Here is a 17,300-nt window from a genome sequence, read left to right on the forward strand (position 1 = left end):
TTAATATATAATGCTGGTTATTCTTAAACAAATCAATAATTAATTCCACTTGGCAATACTTCAACTGTAAAGCTGAGATTAGTAATGGGACACATCAGCAATGCATCAACCGTGTAGTCTGTAGTCACGAGGACATGCAATATGCTTGGAAAATTCTAAGAGTATAAGAGATGTGACTTAATTACTTATTATGATATATCCATTTGTTAATTATCATCAAATTTAAAATTAATACAAATGGTATAATTAGTAGCCTGGCCAGATGGTCTGTCGTGCAATGTTGCTCTCTCTTGAAGATTCTTAAACTTGCAAACTAAATAAGGTGGCAGAATACAATACACCTTGCTAGCTACTAATTAATTTTCAATTCTATAATATATTAATCCATATTTAATAATTTTCAAGAATTGTCTTGGAGTTTGGTTTAATTTATGTTGGTAGGAGAGTTTGTTAATTTGATTGCTTCGTTTTGGTGTGCTACCCTCTTTAATTTGGATCTATGTGTGAACGGTGGAGCTGTTTGATTTGGTGAATCTGCTTGGTGTTTTGGAATCAGGGTGGTGATTAGGTGATGCAATCAACCCATGGACATCGTACTCCCTATCCCAATTTATGGTTTCCCTGTAAAACGAATTTAAGCAGTTTTATTGATCCGAGTAATCGTGCAGTTACCAATGAGCTCGGACGAGTGCTTGAAGTCTACTCATTATTTTGTAATTAGTGATGCTTTATTGTAATATTTTTAGATCTAGTTTGCAAGGACCCTTTTGGACAGAGTTCTTCATGATATATATTTATAATTGTCTTTTATCAATGAATGAAATATATCACTCTTCTTCAAAAAAATCCATATATATATTGATAGATCTATATATTGTTAAACTATACTTTAATTACACGAAAGATAACCTATATATTCAAATTAAGTATATCTTCCAAGATCTTTCCTATCACCACACACACATACATATATATAGTATTCTGTTTGAAAACATAACTGCAGAAATATATATAAAGATCTCTAGTCGGCCTATTATTAATACCAGAAAGGTTAATATTTTCATAATTTAATCACGTTTATATCCTGTTTAAGTAGTCATATATATAGTTGGTTCAAAAAAATTCCTAATCTTACTTAGGATGTGCTTTTTTTACGGATTCTATGATCAGTTGATTGTTTCCTTGCCTGTATGAACACGGGATCTCTTTTTCCTTCTCCGAAATTATTCCATTATTGAATTTTACCAGAAATTTTTTTTCTAGAGAAAGCTGCAGGTTGAAATAAACGTACGTAAACCATGGAACTCTGGTTAAATAAAGCGACCTTACCCTAAATTCCTTGACATTTTCTCATGCAAAATTCAAAAGAACACCGTGAACAATGGAACTCTGGTCCAATTAATTCAAAGGATTTGGATGGAGAATATTCTCTTCCATTCAAAGTCCGAAGTGCCCTGAAGAATGACGGTCATTCCTCTCTTTTCTTTTCTTTTCTTTTCTTTTCTTTTTAATTCGAATGTTCCAGGGTAACTTTTCCTTTCATCTTTTTGTTTTTGTTCATGAAGTTTCAAAGCATATAAATCTGTATTCTCTTGTTTATAATTTGGTTTTTGGTTCTGGATGTTCAAGTCTTTGGAGCAAAAGAGAGAGAATTAGTTTCCTAAACTTCTGGGCCGTGAATGGCTCCTTTGTTCCTTCGTTTTTAATTATTAACCGACACTGGCAAATGGCTACGACTTTATATTGATTCCATTCCCTTTTACTTCTTCCTCAAGAGATTACTGCTTAATCTTGTTTCTCGGTGGTTAATCATTATGGTCAACAGATGAATTAGTGATTGAGAGAGTTAAACTTACAGCATAAGAATAACCATTTGTGCGTGTTCTGATTGAAATTCTAAATTTTTAATTGGATGTAATATTACTTAATTAATAACTAGCCTATTTGGCTTTAGCAAAGTTGCTAGAACAATTTTATCTTCTCGAGACCCAAGTTTGAATCCCTTTACCTATAGTTTAAAGAGTAATGTTGGGAAGACTATCTAAATTGAGCTATCTTTTATATTATCTGATGTGACAAATAACATATACATGTCAGGTTATTAAATTTAATGAGTGGACATTTTATTTTATATTGACAGAGTTTATTCTAAAAAATAATAATTTGAAGCTCTTTCTTCTTCTACTTCTCATCCCCATCCCCACCGTACCGTCAGCCATCCACCCCACGCCCACCGTCGACGGCGTCAACGGTGACGACCTTTTTCTCTGTATTCTTCTTTTTTCACTTTCTTTTGCTATTCTCGCGTTAGATATTAGGTTTTCAATTTAAATACTGAAATTGGCCAATGATTTTGTAGATTCAATAGAAACCCTAATATCATGAGGAATTAATATGAGATTGTGTCAGATCGGAGGCTTCTACTCTAGAGAGAGAGAGAGAGAGAGAGAGAGAGAGAGAGAGAGAAGGGCCGACGCCAATAACAGACGGATGAGGAAGGCGGATGACCATGGGATGGCTAGGCCGATAGGTTTATTTTCAATTTTGTAATTTCTTTTTTTCTTTTTAATTGTTAACTTCTTATTAGATTAGATGATCTTCCTAGCATTTTCTTAGTTTAAATGAATACGTATAAGTATCATTTAAATGAAAACAATGCATGCATGCATGATGTAATCAGGGTACATAGCAGACTGCATCTGCATGAACATTTTGGTACAGTTTTCTTAAAAATACGTCATGCAAGTAACCAGCGCCGAAAACTCGTTTTTAAACCCTAGCTCTCAACTCAGATAGCTTGTTTCGACAAAAAAAAAAAACTCAGATAGCTTGTTAAAGCATGATTTTAAAATATAAAAGTACACCCTAGCTGGCAACTCAGATCGCGAAAGCTTGTGTTTAAGGTTATTACTGTTTAATCTCGAAAGCAAAGGACAAATTACAACTGAGGGAAAGAAAGCATTATACCCCTGTAGCCCTAAGGGTAGCCGAAGTAGCGCCAGTTTAGGTCCCAATTCGAAAGGGCTCCCAATTTTTTTTTTTTTTTATAAATATGTGTATATATAAAATTTTACAATTCAAATTTAATAAAATATCAAAAAATAAATTCATAGGCAATAATATAATTTTCCATAAGATTTATTTTTACTTTTTTCCCTTACCCCCATGTAACTACAGTTTTACACGTATACAAAAATTACTATCCTCTTTACTTTAGTATTTTCCTGCTATAAGATGCAGCTCTACAATCCAACCATTCATTCATTTATTGAACGTAATAAGTAACATTGAACCAAATTATTGTTAGCACATTGTGAGGCTAAGCCCACCCCCTCCCCCTTAGCATAGATAATATTGCTTGTTCCAAAAAAAAATTTGATAGAATTTGGCGTACCGGGTAGGGACTCCTCTTTCGGTTTGAATTAGTTGAAAAATTAGATTATCTAAACTTAGTAAGTACATTTGCGTCTAAAAATGCAAGGCAAGTAATATTTAAGTAATGCTTGTATATCTTTCTTCTTTTCATATTAATTTTTAATGATATTTGGTGTATAAATTGACTTTTTCATGTATTTAGTAATTTTTTTTATACATGTCAATGTACAAAGGGTTGGGGGGGTCAGAGAACTGTAGGGCCGGCCCTGCATTATGTGTGTGTGTGTGCGTCTATATATATATATTTCATGTGGATCATGATATATTAGTGCTATCTCTTTTCATATAGCTAGCCTATAGGATGGATATATACAAACGTATGATCTCCAGCCTCCACAGAAAATACATAGTTTTGAACCCTTTGATTTTCCGTTTGACCACAGAAAAATAAAACTTATAAACGCTTTTGCTTTCTGAAATATAAATATTATTATGTTTGATTAAGAAAAAAGAAAGAAAGGCATACAAATATGAATATATCTTCTGCGGAAATACACTCCAGTCTCTTGTAATCCAACTATTAGAGGTTTTCCACAAACACATCTAATCTGGTTCGCAGCCTAGTGTTTTGTTGCATGTATTAAAACATATCTAAATTCCTTTCTAATTAATTAAAATGTGTAAGAGGGTCCTTGGTTCTCCAATCAAACCCATCAAAAACCATTGTTTATATGTACCTAACTGAAAATCATTAATTGATTAAACGAGTGAAGTTTGATTTTATTTTATTTTATATTTTTTTACTCTATTTTTTTTTTTCCATAAAGTGGGGTTTTGTTCTTGACTAACAAACAGGTTGAAAAACTCACTAATACTAATTTAAAATGATTTAGGATATTCATTATCTTTTGAAAGTATGGTTTAGAAGAGAACACACCTCCAATAGGAGGACTGATCGATCTTGCACGGTGAGAGAGGAACAAACAGGTTGAAAAACTCACTAATACTAATTTAAAATGATTTAGGATATTCATTATCTTTTGAAAGTATCGTTTAGAAGAGAACACACCTCCAATAGGAGGACTGATCGATCTTGCACGGTGTGAGAACTAGAAACCTCTCTCTCTCTCTCTCTCTCTCGCTCTCACATAAAAGAAAGGATGACTCGTTCATGCATGTATTTGGAATCTACTTTTGGATATCTATGAACTTTTTGAGTCTATAAAGTTTCCTGGACTTGTGTGACTAACTACGTGGCAATGAAAATCATGTATACATTGAAGATGACATCTAACTAGCTTTATGTTGCAGTCCCATGCTGAATATATTTAATACATTTTCGAAAGTATATAACTTTTTTTTTTTTTTTTAAAGTTTGGAGTCTCACAAGATCTTTTACATGTACATGTAACAAAATGTTACTGTCTATTTGGAAGGAGTTTTAAATTTTATCGAGCCTCATTAGTGTTTAATGGATTTGTTTAATTTTATTAAAAAATAAATAAATAATTACGAGTAAGGCCTGACAACGATTGTAACATCCCACATCGACAAACGGAAAGGGTTGATGTGTCTTATATGTACATGTCCACCTCCTTATAGTACGATGCCTTTTGGGAACTCACTAGTTTCAGATTTCATCGAAATTCCGAAGTTAAGCGAGTTCGGGCAAGAGCAATCCTAGGATGGGTGACCTACTGGGAAGTTCTCGTGTGAGCTCCCAGAAACAAAATCGTAAGAGCATGGCCGGAGCCCAAAACGGATAATATCGTGCTACAGTGGAGCCAGGACTAGGATGTGACAACGATTGCCAATTTTATTTTTATTTTAAAAAATATTCATTACGGTTTCGTCACGCCCTAAGCTTCTTAAAGTTTATGTTGAATTTCGAAAATTTTTCAAACGTTGATAATCGTTGTCAGGCCTTATTAGTATTTCCTATTTATCTTTTAAAATAAATAAAAATTATCCATTAAACACAAATGAGGCTCGATAAAATTTAAGACTCCTTCCAAGAGGCCAGTAACATTTTGTTTCATGTACATGAAAAAGATTCGGAATGTTCCAAATTAAATTTAGGAATCATGTGGTGTAGCTAGGATGACTTGAATTTTAACTTATAATGAATCTTGTAAAATCCTCGAAATTGATTGGAAATCGTGTGCTATAATTCAGCTTTTATGGAAAATTAAATTTTTTTAGTTTTATTTATATATTTGCATTAGAGCAAAAGAAAATGTTGCAAGATCCCTAGATGCGATCCTATCATTTAGCTCTCAAAACGATTATATATTTATTTTTAAAGTTGAAAAAAAAAAATATAAGCTAATATGGCTCCCCAAATTGATTTTTATTTGTAAAAAATCTTCAAAATGTCCTAAACTAGTCTTAGAAATCATGTGGTGTGATTAGAGTGATTCGAATGAATCTTATAAAAATTCTCAAAATTGATTGGAAATTGTGTGTTATAGTCATAGTTTTTATATAAAAAAATTCAAAAAAAATCGTTTTATTATACATTTTGTGTCAGAGTTAAAGAAAATGGTGCAAGACCATAGGAAGTGATCCAACATTTAAAGTTGAAAATTCAATATAAACTAATAAAGGGGCCCATAAATATATTTTTATGTGTCGAAATCTTCGGAATATTCTAAGTTACTTTTAGGAAACTTGTGGTACGGTGAGAATGACTCAAATTTGGGCATATAATGAATCTTGAAATTTTCAAAATCAATTTAAAAACGTGGGTTTACAACCCTCATTTTGTGCTAAAAAATTTGAAATTTTTAGTCTTAGGAAATATTTTGTGTTGGGGCAAAGGAAAATATTGCAAGACTGTTGGATGTGATCCTACAATGTATTAGGTTCTGAAACTATTTTTTATTAATTTTTAATATTGAAAAATAAAAAAATTAATATAAACCAATAGAGGGGTCCTCAGATATATTTATTTTTTCGAAAATCTTCAGAATGTCCTAATTTAATTTTAGAAAACATATGGTGCGATGGGAATGACTCTACTGACTCTTGTAAAAAAAAAATCAAATCGATCGGAAATCATGGGTTATAACTCACAGTTTTTGTTGAAAAATTAAAAATTTTATTTTTAAGAAATATTTTGCGTGAGAGCTTAAGAAAAATGTTGCAAAACCTTTGGATGTGATTCTACCATTTATTAGGTCTCAAAACTATTTTTATTGACCTTTAAAGTTGAAAAATAGAAAAAGAATATAAACTAATACAGGCTCCCCCAAATGTACTTTTATGTGTCAAAAATAATTGGAATGTCCAAAATTAATTCAAGAAACATGGGGTGAGACAAGACTGAATCGAATTTTGGCTTATAATTAATCGTGTAAATGTTTTCCAAAAATGTTATTCTACCATTTACTAGGTTCCGAAACTAATTTTTGTTGATTTTTGTTAGTTCCACCCCCCTGTATATTCCCCTATATAGCGTCAGGACACAAGATTTTACCCATTGTGAGACTAGAATGGTTTATATTACATTTTCATAACATCATCATCTTACAATACCCCCTTGGCAATTGAAGCACTATTTGATTAATTGTCTAAACCTCACTGGTAAAGCGGTAAAAGGACAATACACGGGTGTGAGAGGGCAAAGAAGGCCTTCTTACGCTGCCCATCCGTTTCTTGTTAAGAGCCGCGCCCCATCCTTCGCCAACATTTTAAGAGGCCCAATTAGGATTTTGTTCGTACAACGGCCCAATCATCTAGGAAACAGAACCATTCCTTTTCGGGCCCAATTAGATTTTTAAATGGGCCATATGGAGATTTATAGCAATAGAGCTGACATCTTATTTCTTGGTCAAATAAGTCTTGGTTCTTGGCCACGTAAACAAATAAGTCATTAATTCTAATTTCCAAAAAATGAATGAAAAACTTGAATAAAATAAACGCTACACTGACGAGAATGTTTTATCTAAATTACAATTGGGAAAGATGGATACTTTGCTGCCGTTGAAACGCCTACTGCGGCGGCGCGTATTGTGTAACAGAAACACAAATCAAATCGGAAGATAACTTCAGCTACCATTTTCGCCGTTCTGAGGCCTAAATATAGTACAACAATTTCATCACAAGCAGAAGATCGTTCTACTTGTGGCCATAACCATACTGGGGTGCAGGTGGCCTCCTATTTCCTCTCCTGTCCAATCCAGAGAATTGGTTTCCGGATTGCTGAGGGCGGCCATATCCTCTGCCCGGGTTATGGCCGACCGGTGTAACCCAGTCATCATAACCATGATGGCCAGACGCTGCAGATGGTTGGTAACTCTGATAGTTGTTATAGCCACCTGGATAAGAACCACCGCCGACTCCCGGCGGAGTCTGTAAAATAGGTCTCTGAGGGTAGATTGGCCCACCGTTCTGGTGATTTCCTGATTCGTAGTATACATGCCCAGAATTCCTTTCATGGTGCTGAGTGTGAGGCCTGTTCTGAAAGTGGACAGCCGTTGAAGAATGCGCTACATTATACCCACGGTCACTGTGACTTGGGAATGTACTAATATTCGAAGCTCGGGGTTGATGTTGAGGATGGTGGATTGCCCTAGGTGGTGGCATTCTACTGTGTCCCCGATCATAGCTTCCGTTATTTGCATAGGAAGGATGCGGTGGATAATACTGAGGCTCGGCATAAGATGGTCGATGGGAATGCATGTGATTGCCATACCCATTGGAATCCGTTTTAGCCTGTAAGCTATTAACAACAAGGCGATGTGCCGCTGCCCCGAGCTGTATTCCAGAAATAGCTCCTGCAGGGTTCTGCCTGGAACTGAAAGCAAAATCCAAAATTGTAAAAAATACAATCAGAAGAGAGTAAATTACCGTGGAGGACAAGGGGCACTGCATATTTATCAAAATGGATTTGTTGAAAGGACCTACTGGGAGTTTTCATATGGCGTCCGCGCAGAATTTTCATGCCATGGCTTTCGCCCAGTTTCTTCATGCCATAACGGAGGTAAAGGCTTCACATCCCCCACTGTAACAGTCTGAAAACAATTTGATGTCAACATAATGACAAGCGTCAAACTAGTGGACTACATAGAACTTCTCCATTACTGACGTGCTAAGGCGTATACAATATAACTTTTTATTACCCAAAATTAGAGGTAACGGACAAGTTAATTTTTTATTACCTGAAACGCTTAAATGAGAAACCCAGAAAGCAGCACAGGCAAACAAAATAATTTTTTTATTACCGAAAATTAAAGGTAACGGAAAAGTCATAAAGTTCAAAGGAGAACACATAAAGCAACACTCACAATGCATATGCATAACACCCATACAACAAACAATCTAATTGGAAAATAAAAGCTTAAGATCAATGTGGACTATATACCTTCTTCGGGAATATAACACCTGCCGGAGGTCGAGTTATATGCTTATGTACATCCGGTAGTCTGTATATCGCACATCTGAACATCAAAGGGAGGGAATTACAGTTCAGAAATGCACGATCACTTCTATATATAGAACAAATCCATTAATGAAGCCATTTTTTATTAACAAAGGCCACTTCTATTTACATCCAATTAAATTACCTAACACCACACCTACGTGTAAAGATTACCCATCAATAAAATAGTGTTTCTCTCTCTCTCTCTCTCTCTCTCTCTCTCTCTCTCTCAGTATATTTTATAGCAAATGAATTTCAAATTTGAAATACATACATTACTTGGTTGTCCATAATATCCTCCATGCTGTCAACAGGAGACCGGAAAACCGGAGGGCAAGGCTCACCAGTACATGGAGACAGATAACCGTTCATCCCCTCACTGCATGCATCCCTAAATAAAATCAGAAAATAACCTCAAACAATTCATAAATACATGATCAACAACAACAATAGAGCCTTATCCCACTAAGTGGGGTCGTCATAAATACACGATCAATAAAAAAAAAATGTAAACAGAAATATGGCTTTATATTCATGTAGCAAACATTTCCATCTAGAGCCAAAAATTTGCCACACTGGAGTCGATGTTGATTCATCATTTTTAACGTCTCTAATTCAAAACTGAACATGAAACTTTGGTTTCATTCAGCTCTTCCTCTTCCCAGGAATGAACAATTGGATAAAAAAAAAAAAGGATTTTCTTAGTTCAGAAAACAATAGAAATAATTGATTGAAAAGTGCCAAACTAGAGCATGATTCCCAAGAAAAATATATAATAAATCAATTCGCATATGCCTTAGGCCACCAATATGGAACACATACCATATGATCTATAGCACAAGGTTTTCCCAATTAAAAGAATTAACCTATCAAAACTGGCTCAAATGGAAAATAGAAACGGTACAACGTAAAATTCAAATTAGAAATCTGGTTGCTGCTCTGAAGCACAGTAAATGTACTGAGAACAAACCTGTACTTGGGATCAATCTGCTCCTTGACTTCAACTCGCTCTTTGTCTGTCAACTGTTTACATCGATTGTCCAGAGAATATATGCATACAGATAGAGGATGAGACGATGTAACAAAAAGCATCTCAAACATCACACTGTTTCTCCGGGTCTCCTCCTCCTACAATCGAAAAGCAAAAGTTGAATTAGACAACATAGAATACCAAAATCAGTAGTGCAAAGTAAATCAAACAAAATAAATACCCTACCGTCAATGTATGTTCGAGTTTTTCAACCTCAGCTAGAAGGCGGACTTCATCAATAAAAGGCAACTTTGCAATACCCTTCAGAAAAGTAAAATGATGTCAAACTCTGCTCGATAGTTGTCCAATATACACCGTATCATCATGACCATGCGCAAAAGCAAAATATAGTTACAATCTGCACTAGAAAGAAACCTACCTGCCATGCGTACCGCTTCCCATTCATATCCACTTCAAAGTCTGATAGCAAATAAAGGTTCAGAGAAGAATGTCAGTGAGCAAGTTGAAAAAAAAAAGGAAAACTAAAACCGCCAAATATTAGGCAAGAAAACATACCAATAGGGTAAAAGTCAATGATAGGTGAATTTGGATCAGTCATCAACTTCCTGTACTGCTCAGGAAGAGCATGGGAGCTGCAAACGAATTATCATTAGTGCCTTACTTAATGGATACTTTACTAATAAAAGGAATAAATTAAAAGCAAACCTTGCAGCAGGAAAAACCCCCAATAGCTGATTGAACGGTTTAAAAGGAGAGCCCAAGTCGAAACTTATATTTAGCTGACCAAGGTCTTTCAGATCAGAAGCAAAGGGTGCATAGTGATAGGGGTAAAACCTGAAAAAATGGCAATCAATGGCATGATTAACATAGATTAATAAGATCATTAATGCAGTTTTTACAGAAAATGTTGCAACAAAATCCCATCTATATGGCATTATTCTGATATGCAAACGCATTTTTGTATGATATGCTAAAAATAAAAATGGAAAATGTTCCTAATCCAATCCTGCTCCTTATACAAGACTAAAAACCCCCATCCAAATACAATTAATAATTCCAGTCACCACAAAATGCTACAAAAGCAAAAGGAAGGGGAATGCCCTTCATCATATAGTGGAGGAAGGTGGATCAAAACTACTCACCACTGCCACGAGCAAACACCTTCATAATAATAGTGCATCACCCAACATAGACCCTCAGTGTACCGCAAAACCTACCCAAACACACAAATATGAGAAAAACTAACGGGTACACAAATAAACATTTGAAATCAGCAGCACCAGAACTCATATACGTACAACATCTTTTCGAATTGCATCACGTTCTTCAGGAGTGTTTGCAGAAAACTTTTCTTCGTAATACCTATCTTTCCATCCAGGTTCTCCCAATTTAACCTAATGATACAAGACAAAAAGAATCACATTAACAATGCAACCAGCAAAAAAAAATTCAAGCTTCTCAGCTATAGCATAACAAATATAATAAGGTAAACAGAGCAATGCAGCAACAGCTATATGCATAAACTAGACAACAGTTTAACATTTAGCATTCATAACTGCCATAAAACAAAACAGAACAATGTTGTGAAAGGTCACTTTCATTGGGAATGCATGATAATTGCAAATACTCATGTTTCTATGGTTCCAACTTCCAAGATACAAGCAGACAATACAAATTATCAAATTTCAAAAAAGCTTACAAATGCTTTAAACATAGGCCTTGCAAACGCCGATGTCAAAATATCAAATATATGTACAGTAAGTAACTGAACCTTGTCTACGTCGGGATTTCCAGAGTTAAAAGCATCAGATTTCTCACGAAGAATCTCCTTCAGCTTTGCTTTCAAGTCTTCTTTGTTTCCATGTTCCTAGAAGAAAAAAAAACAGTCACAGCTTAACAACCACATAGTTAATAATATATAACAAGCAGAACTCATTAGACACCTAACCCTGTTTGTATTATTACAAGATGGTACAATAGAGATTCAAAATTACAGTCAGTGTCACGAATCAGCATGCAGAAAAGTTGATATAAAGAACAGACCAAAATTGTTTAACATTTGAGTGATTTCTTGAGCTAAAAAACATACATCTAGTTCAAGACTGTCCTCAGCTTCAACAATAGCAGCACCAACAGTTGACGTCTCTGAAGACAAACGTGCAACCTTTCGAGGATTTCCTTGATCATTAGATTTTCCAGACTGTTGATAAGGTGAAGCTGTATGGCCCGAAGCAAGACGAGATCCCTGAAACCGAGAAACTGGCACCAAAGAATCTGGTTGCACTTGAGGCGCCGCATCATCTCCTCTTCTTAATTGCCTTTTATCACGCTTTATTCTGTCTGCCTGACGCTGAGTAGAGGTGGAAATTTTTTGTTATAACATAAAGCATTCTAATCACCAATATAACATCTATTAGTCCACCCATCAAGCAATTCACAGAAGCACAATAACAGGTAAACATCCACAGATTTGGAAGGGGGCGTCTGCTCAAAAGGCCACATCCCAGACCTAGCACAAAAACCCTCTATCTACTGCAACAGAGACCTTTTCTTTGAGCAGATAGATTTTATCTGACCAAGGGGCTAATAATTTAATAAAGAACAAACCTGATGCAATCGAGCTCTTTTCTGAAATATTTTATCTTCATAAGATCCAACTGCTTGAATGAAATGCTCTACCCGACTCAAATTCGGCTGAAAAAAAAGGTAGGTAAAGAAGAACATTATGAAAAAAATGCTTAAGCCAAATGTAATTCATTGGCTTAAAAATAACCTACTAGTCAATTAACTACCTTGCTTCCATCAGTCAGATATCCACCCAATGCCTTAAATTCCTTCTTGTATACAGCCAAAAGCAAATTGATCGCACCCTGAACAATCACCAATGAGAATGTTATAAGTTGTAACAGGAAATTATTACTCTTTCAAGCCCTCCTATTTTCATTTTTATTTTTTTAGCCCTCCTATTGTCTTATCAAACAAACAACATAAAGAAGCTAATATATTTCTGTTAAAACACGAGACTGGAAAATAAATTTCTATTATGTCTACTTTTCAAACTTTATAAAAATTACATACCTCACGGATCTCCAGCGTGGGCATGTGTGGCAAGAAATCGTTACCAACAAAGAAGCACATGAATATGAAATCATCCACAATGCACTCAAAATCAATCTCGAATGGGGTGTTGGGAATTCGCATCTCATACTCCAAATATTCTCTAAGAGTCCAGATGTTAAGAAACTGCCAAAGCAGAGAGCAAAGAGATAAAAAAATTCAATATTTAATTGTCACATGGTATTTCAAAAATAGGAATAAAGTTATTCCATTAGTTCTATTCAATGAAATCCCCAATTCGCAATGGCTTTAAAATGAATACAAACAAAATTCGCAACCATTCCTTTTAAGTTTTATCAGTAGGTCTTCAATCAATATATTGCAAAAACTAACCTGGTAAGGCTTCTTGGGCACAGTCTCACCATCAGCTTTCTCATCAAACTCTCCAGCCTTCCGTTTCGCCTTACCTTCACAATTTGCTGCTAAATGACCCACCTGACCACATATGAAGCATTTGTCTTGCTGTCCGGGTGTGAATACAACCTGGAATGTTGCATAGCCAAATTACAACTATAAGTTGGAATGAAGGTGGAAATCATGAAACACACTGTAGGAGAATTGAAACTAATGAAGATGCCAATCATACAGAAAAACAAAGTTGAATTGATTTTTAAAATGAAAAATTGCAAAATCATAAATACATACCTCTCGAAGAATTGAAAAATGAACCTCATGGGTAGCCAAAGCAAGCATAATCAAATCAGCATCCTGTAATTGACCACACATTAACAGACTACAAGAAGAAAATTACCAGAATAACCCGGGGCATTTATAAAGCAATGGATGAATGAATTAGGGGTATGAAAAGATGCATGTAATGAAGGAAGAAACATACCAAACCATACAGACAATGGCGTGTATTTGGATCATAACCAGGAAGATTTCTTTGAAGACGAATATAGGACATAATTTTGTGTTCGCCTTCACCTGGAACATTTGCATCAGAAAGAATAACCTGCCAAAACAACATATTAAAAAAATTTGGTAAAAAAAGAATATTCATCAGCATTGATAGAGCAATAAAATTAGGTCCTAGTTATTAACTGCAAAAAAAAAAAAAAAAAAAAAAAAAAACACAATACAACTTCAGGAAGCCAAGGGAACAAAGCATAGAAAATACCTTAACATTTTTCCATCCTGGGTCATTGTTTAATCTGAGATGGATGTAATACTGCAATGCTACTGACAGAACAGCCATAAATTCAGTTCCAGGAGTGATGACATTGGAATCAACAACTTGTGAGTCTTGTTTGGGAGGAAGCTTTCTCCCCTCCATTTCAAACTCCTCACGCAGCCTTTCTTCTTCAGCTGCCTATAAAAGAGAAACCAAGAATCATTAAATGTAAAGACTTGGCTTCGTTTCTCCTATCTACTTCCCCCTGCCAATGAAGGCTGTATAGCAGTATGGAACAATGAGTATACACAAATACCAGGGAAGTGGAAGAGACATGAGAAGCTATGTTCCTTCAATTTCCTTAATACGAGATTGAAGATTGAGTTATGACCCCCACCCCTCCCCCCAACAAAAAAAAAAATTCTTATTGCAAATACACATTCCACAACTCCATTAAGGTTGTGTTGGATTATCAGGATTCATAACAAAAATTACACGAACTGCATCACTTGCATAACCCAAACAATGACTAGTAAAAATAACAATGTGCATATAATAAGAATTGATGTTTGCACTAACGGGGATATTCGAGATAATTTTATGTCAACATCACTTGTTAACTCCTAAATATAAACACCACTCTGATTCAGCTACAGAGGATATATAAACATACCAGTTCTCTGCAATTGATGACTTTATTTCATAAAGAATCAGAAATTAACCGAAGAAAAAAAAAAAGCCCTTCACGTGCAAACACATGGAGGACCCACCTAGAATCCACAGAATGACGTACCGAGTCTGCTGCATCTTTCGCAGCTCTAAATCGCCGAGACCGCTGTTGATTCATTTTTGCCCTGGGGGCAACACCATCTATCAACAATTTCCAACTATTAGCATTACGCAAATTTCATATGATATTGCATTTATTTCTACTTTTCTATAAAACATAACATCAGTTCCAATTCCAACACTCACCAATCGCCATGTACAATAGCTTTCGAGGCCGAACCATCACAAACAGTCTGTCAATGTAATCAAACATGCACTGGAATACCTCGTCGAAGGTCGAGGGAGAAGGCTGCATCATTCAGGTAACAAAATTAAGCCACGTAAACAAATTTACAGCTACAAAGGCAAAATTTTGATAACAATAAAAGGGGTAAAATCTTTACACATTATAAAATTTGCAATTCGTAATCACATTGTAAAGAAATTAAATCGAATCGTTACCCTATCTTCTGGGTGGAAACAGGGGTGAATAATCCCGTTCATGTCGAGATACAGATTGTCGTATTCCAACCCATTAGGATTTGGTTTACTGGTGTCGACCGGAATCGATACGTCATCGATCACGACGGGCTCTTCTTCCACCACGTCGACGATCACGAGCGGGTACTTCTCCGCCAACCACCGGTAGAACGCCGGAACTCCCATCGTCAATTGGAGGTAGCTCGCGTCGGCGGACTAACAGATTAACGGATCTCTCTCAGTCTCTCTCGCGAATCGAGAAAAAAAAAGAAGGCGCGAGAAAGTGAGGGAAAATCGGAACCCGAACCCTAACCCTAAATCGCTGACGGAAACTTTAGCGGCAAAAGAGTGACAATGTAGAAAGAGGGCGCGAGTGGTAGTTGGGCGAGGAGAGGGAATTAGGGTACGGAAGTGAGTGATTTGACGGTTGTACCCCTGGAAATTGGACAACGTAAGGTGATGGTTTGGGGAAAATGAGCAGGGGTGTTTGTGTCTTCTCGTAACATTGTCCGTTTGTTAAGGTAAGGATAGTAGGGATTTTTTTTATTTTAAAAAAAAAAAAAAAAACAACGGGTGGCAAGCGAAAACTACCCACCTCTTTCAGCGGTTGGAAGACAAGCATTTCAGCCTTCATTTGACCACAAGTCTGGTTTCCACTCCAGTAACGGTTTTTGAACCTAAGATCTCTAATTTTTAATTTTAAAGAAGTCTTGTAGTCCGTCATTTACCATTGGATTACCAAATTGTAGTTGGATAGTAGAGATTTCGGTCCTATGATTCTGTTCTATATACGAATCTAAGCGTTTTATCCGGTTGAGTATTGTTTTCCTTTTTGGTTTGTATTTCCGATTTCCAAATCGTCCTACCCGAACCGGAAAGCTTACATATTGGGCCGAAGGGTTGCTAATAAACAAGCCCGAGGTCCATGAAGCTTAAGCCCATACAACCCATTTAGCCAATTTAGCCCATCGACTTTTTTGCGAGGATTTTTGGAGAATACGATCTAGAATTCGGATACGCACGTATTCAAGGACGATATCTGTTTTATATAAGATTGATGGTAAGTTGTTGACTGTTGTTGTGGGTGAGTTAACAGTCCATTGTAGAGTATTTTTGTAAATATCGTATTGTTTATTGAGAATAATATGAATTCTAATAACACATTAATAGTTTCCGATTGTTGAGATGGTGTATTTTATGATATGGTAGGGATTAGGTTTGTCCTAGAATGTTCTGGCAACATTAACTCTTCTATTCCCTGAGTTTCAAACGTTTTATGATTTTTTTTTCTCCACCGGTTTGCTTTATATGTAACTATTTAATACTGATTTTACTTGTTTTATATGTTTCTCTTTCTACCTCTCAAGTCATGCCATACAAGAAGTTTCTCTATGTAAGAGCATCTTTAATGAGAAACTCTATTTTAGGGTCTCCACCGCCACTTTTGAGGACTCTTTTTAGGGGCTTCAAGAGAATATTTGGGTCTCTAAAGGAATATTGTTGAATATGAGGTCCTTGTAGTAAATCCTTAAATTTATGAACTAAAAGATTATTTTGTTGAGTATGATGGTCATTGATAAAAGCAAGAGGCTATCTAGACCGTTGAAAGGCACAAATGCGGTGTTGGACCCATGCCTAACGCTGCGTCGGCAGTTGCCTGGCGAGTAAACTTGCACCCGCATATGAAGGGTGAGTATGGGACGTTGCTACACAACATTCATGTGGATGGGGTTTGTTTTCCACTCAAAAACAATCTTGGGGCCATTATTTGAGTCCCTATACGATTCTCACATTTGAAGATTTTTTAAAGGGCTCTGGTGAGTCCCTCTACCGTAGGGACTTTAACTCAACCTCGTTGGAAGTCTTCTAAACTCTAAACATGAGGACATACGTGGTAGGAACAAAATTTAAAGCACCACTATGAAGGCTCTAAACCTAAAAGGATTTGATCATGATGTCCCCGCACTTGTTTTCGTGTGAAGATGCTAAAGTAAAGTGGAAGGGAAAACAAATCATGAGCAAAGTACAATAAT

The 17,300-nt window shown here is 35.8% G+C and overlaps 1 protein-coding gene across 2 annotated transcripts; it reads right to left on the bottom strand.

The window, feature by feature from the left end:
* Positions 1-6,922: 6,922 nt before the first annotated feature.
* LOC137717601 (5'-3' exoribonuclease 3-like) lies at positions 6,923-15,621 on the bottom strand. Of its 2 annotated transcripts, none has more exons than XM_068457014.1 (23): positions 15,250-15,621; positions 14,995-15,097; positions 14,813-14,889; positions 14,026-14,217; positions 13,741-13,860; positions 13,551-13,613; positions 13,239-13,388; positions 12,867-13,031; positions 12,581-12,658; positions 12,396-12,482; positions 11,878-12,138; positions 11,560-11,655; positions 11,087-11,182; positions 10,931-11,001; positions 10,494-10,622; positions 10,344-10,420; positions 10,207-10,247; positions 10,014-10,088; positions 9,768-9,925; positions 9,072-9,188; positions 8,741-8,816; positions 8,284-8,390; positions 6,923-8,173 (listed from the first exon to the last, which is right to left on the bottom strand). In XM_068457014.1, the coding sequence occupies exons 1-23, from the start codon at positions 15,451-15,453 to the stop codon at positions 7,495-7,497; spliced, it is 3,222 nt and encodes a 1,073-aa protein (XP_068313115.1). In that variant the 5' UTR covers positions 15,454-15,621; the 3' UTR covers positions 6,923-7,494. The 2 variants fall into 2 exon arrangements, with proteins under 2 accessions (XP_068313115.1, XP_068313116.1); XM_068457015.1 differs by having other exon boundaries at positions 6,924-8,173; positions 9,072-9,176.
* Positions 15,622-17,300: the final 1,679 nt, after the last annotated feature.

This window comes from Pyrus communis, chromosome 15, assembly GCF_963583255.1.
Source record: "Pyrus communis chromosome 15, drPyrComm1.1, whole genome shotgun sequence".
Taxonomy (NCBI): Eukaryota; Viridiplantae; Streptophyta; class Magnoliopsida; order Rosales; family Rosaceae; genus Pyrus; species Pyrus communis.

Excerpts from the sequence above, each read along its gene's own strand:
- LOC137717601 (XM_068457014.1), bottom strand. The coding sequence starts at position 15,453 with ATGGGAGTTCCGGCGTTCTACCGGTGGTTGGCGGAGAAGTACCCGCTC. Across the intron at positions 13,032-13,238 it reads TGCCCAAGAAGCCTTACCAG|TTTCTTAACATCTGGACTCT; the intron begins GTTAGTTTTTGC and ends CTGCTTTGGCAG. Across the intron at positions 9,189-9,767 it reads CAGATTGATCCCAAGTACAG|GGATGCATGCAGTGAGGGGA; the intron begins GTTTGTTCTCAG and ends GATTTTATTTAG.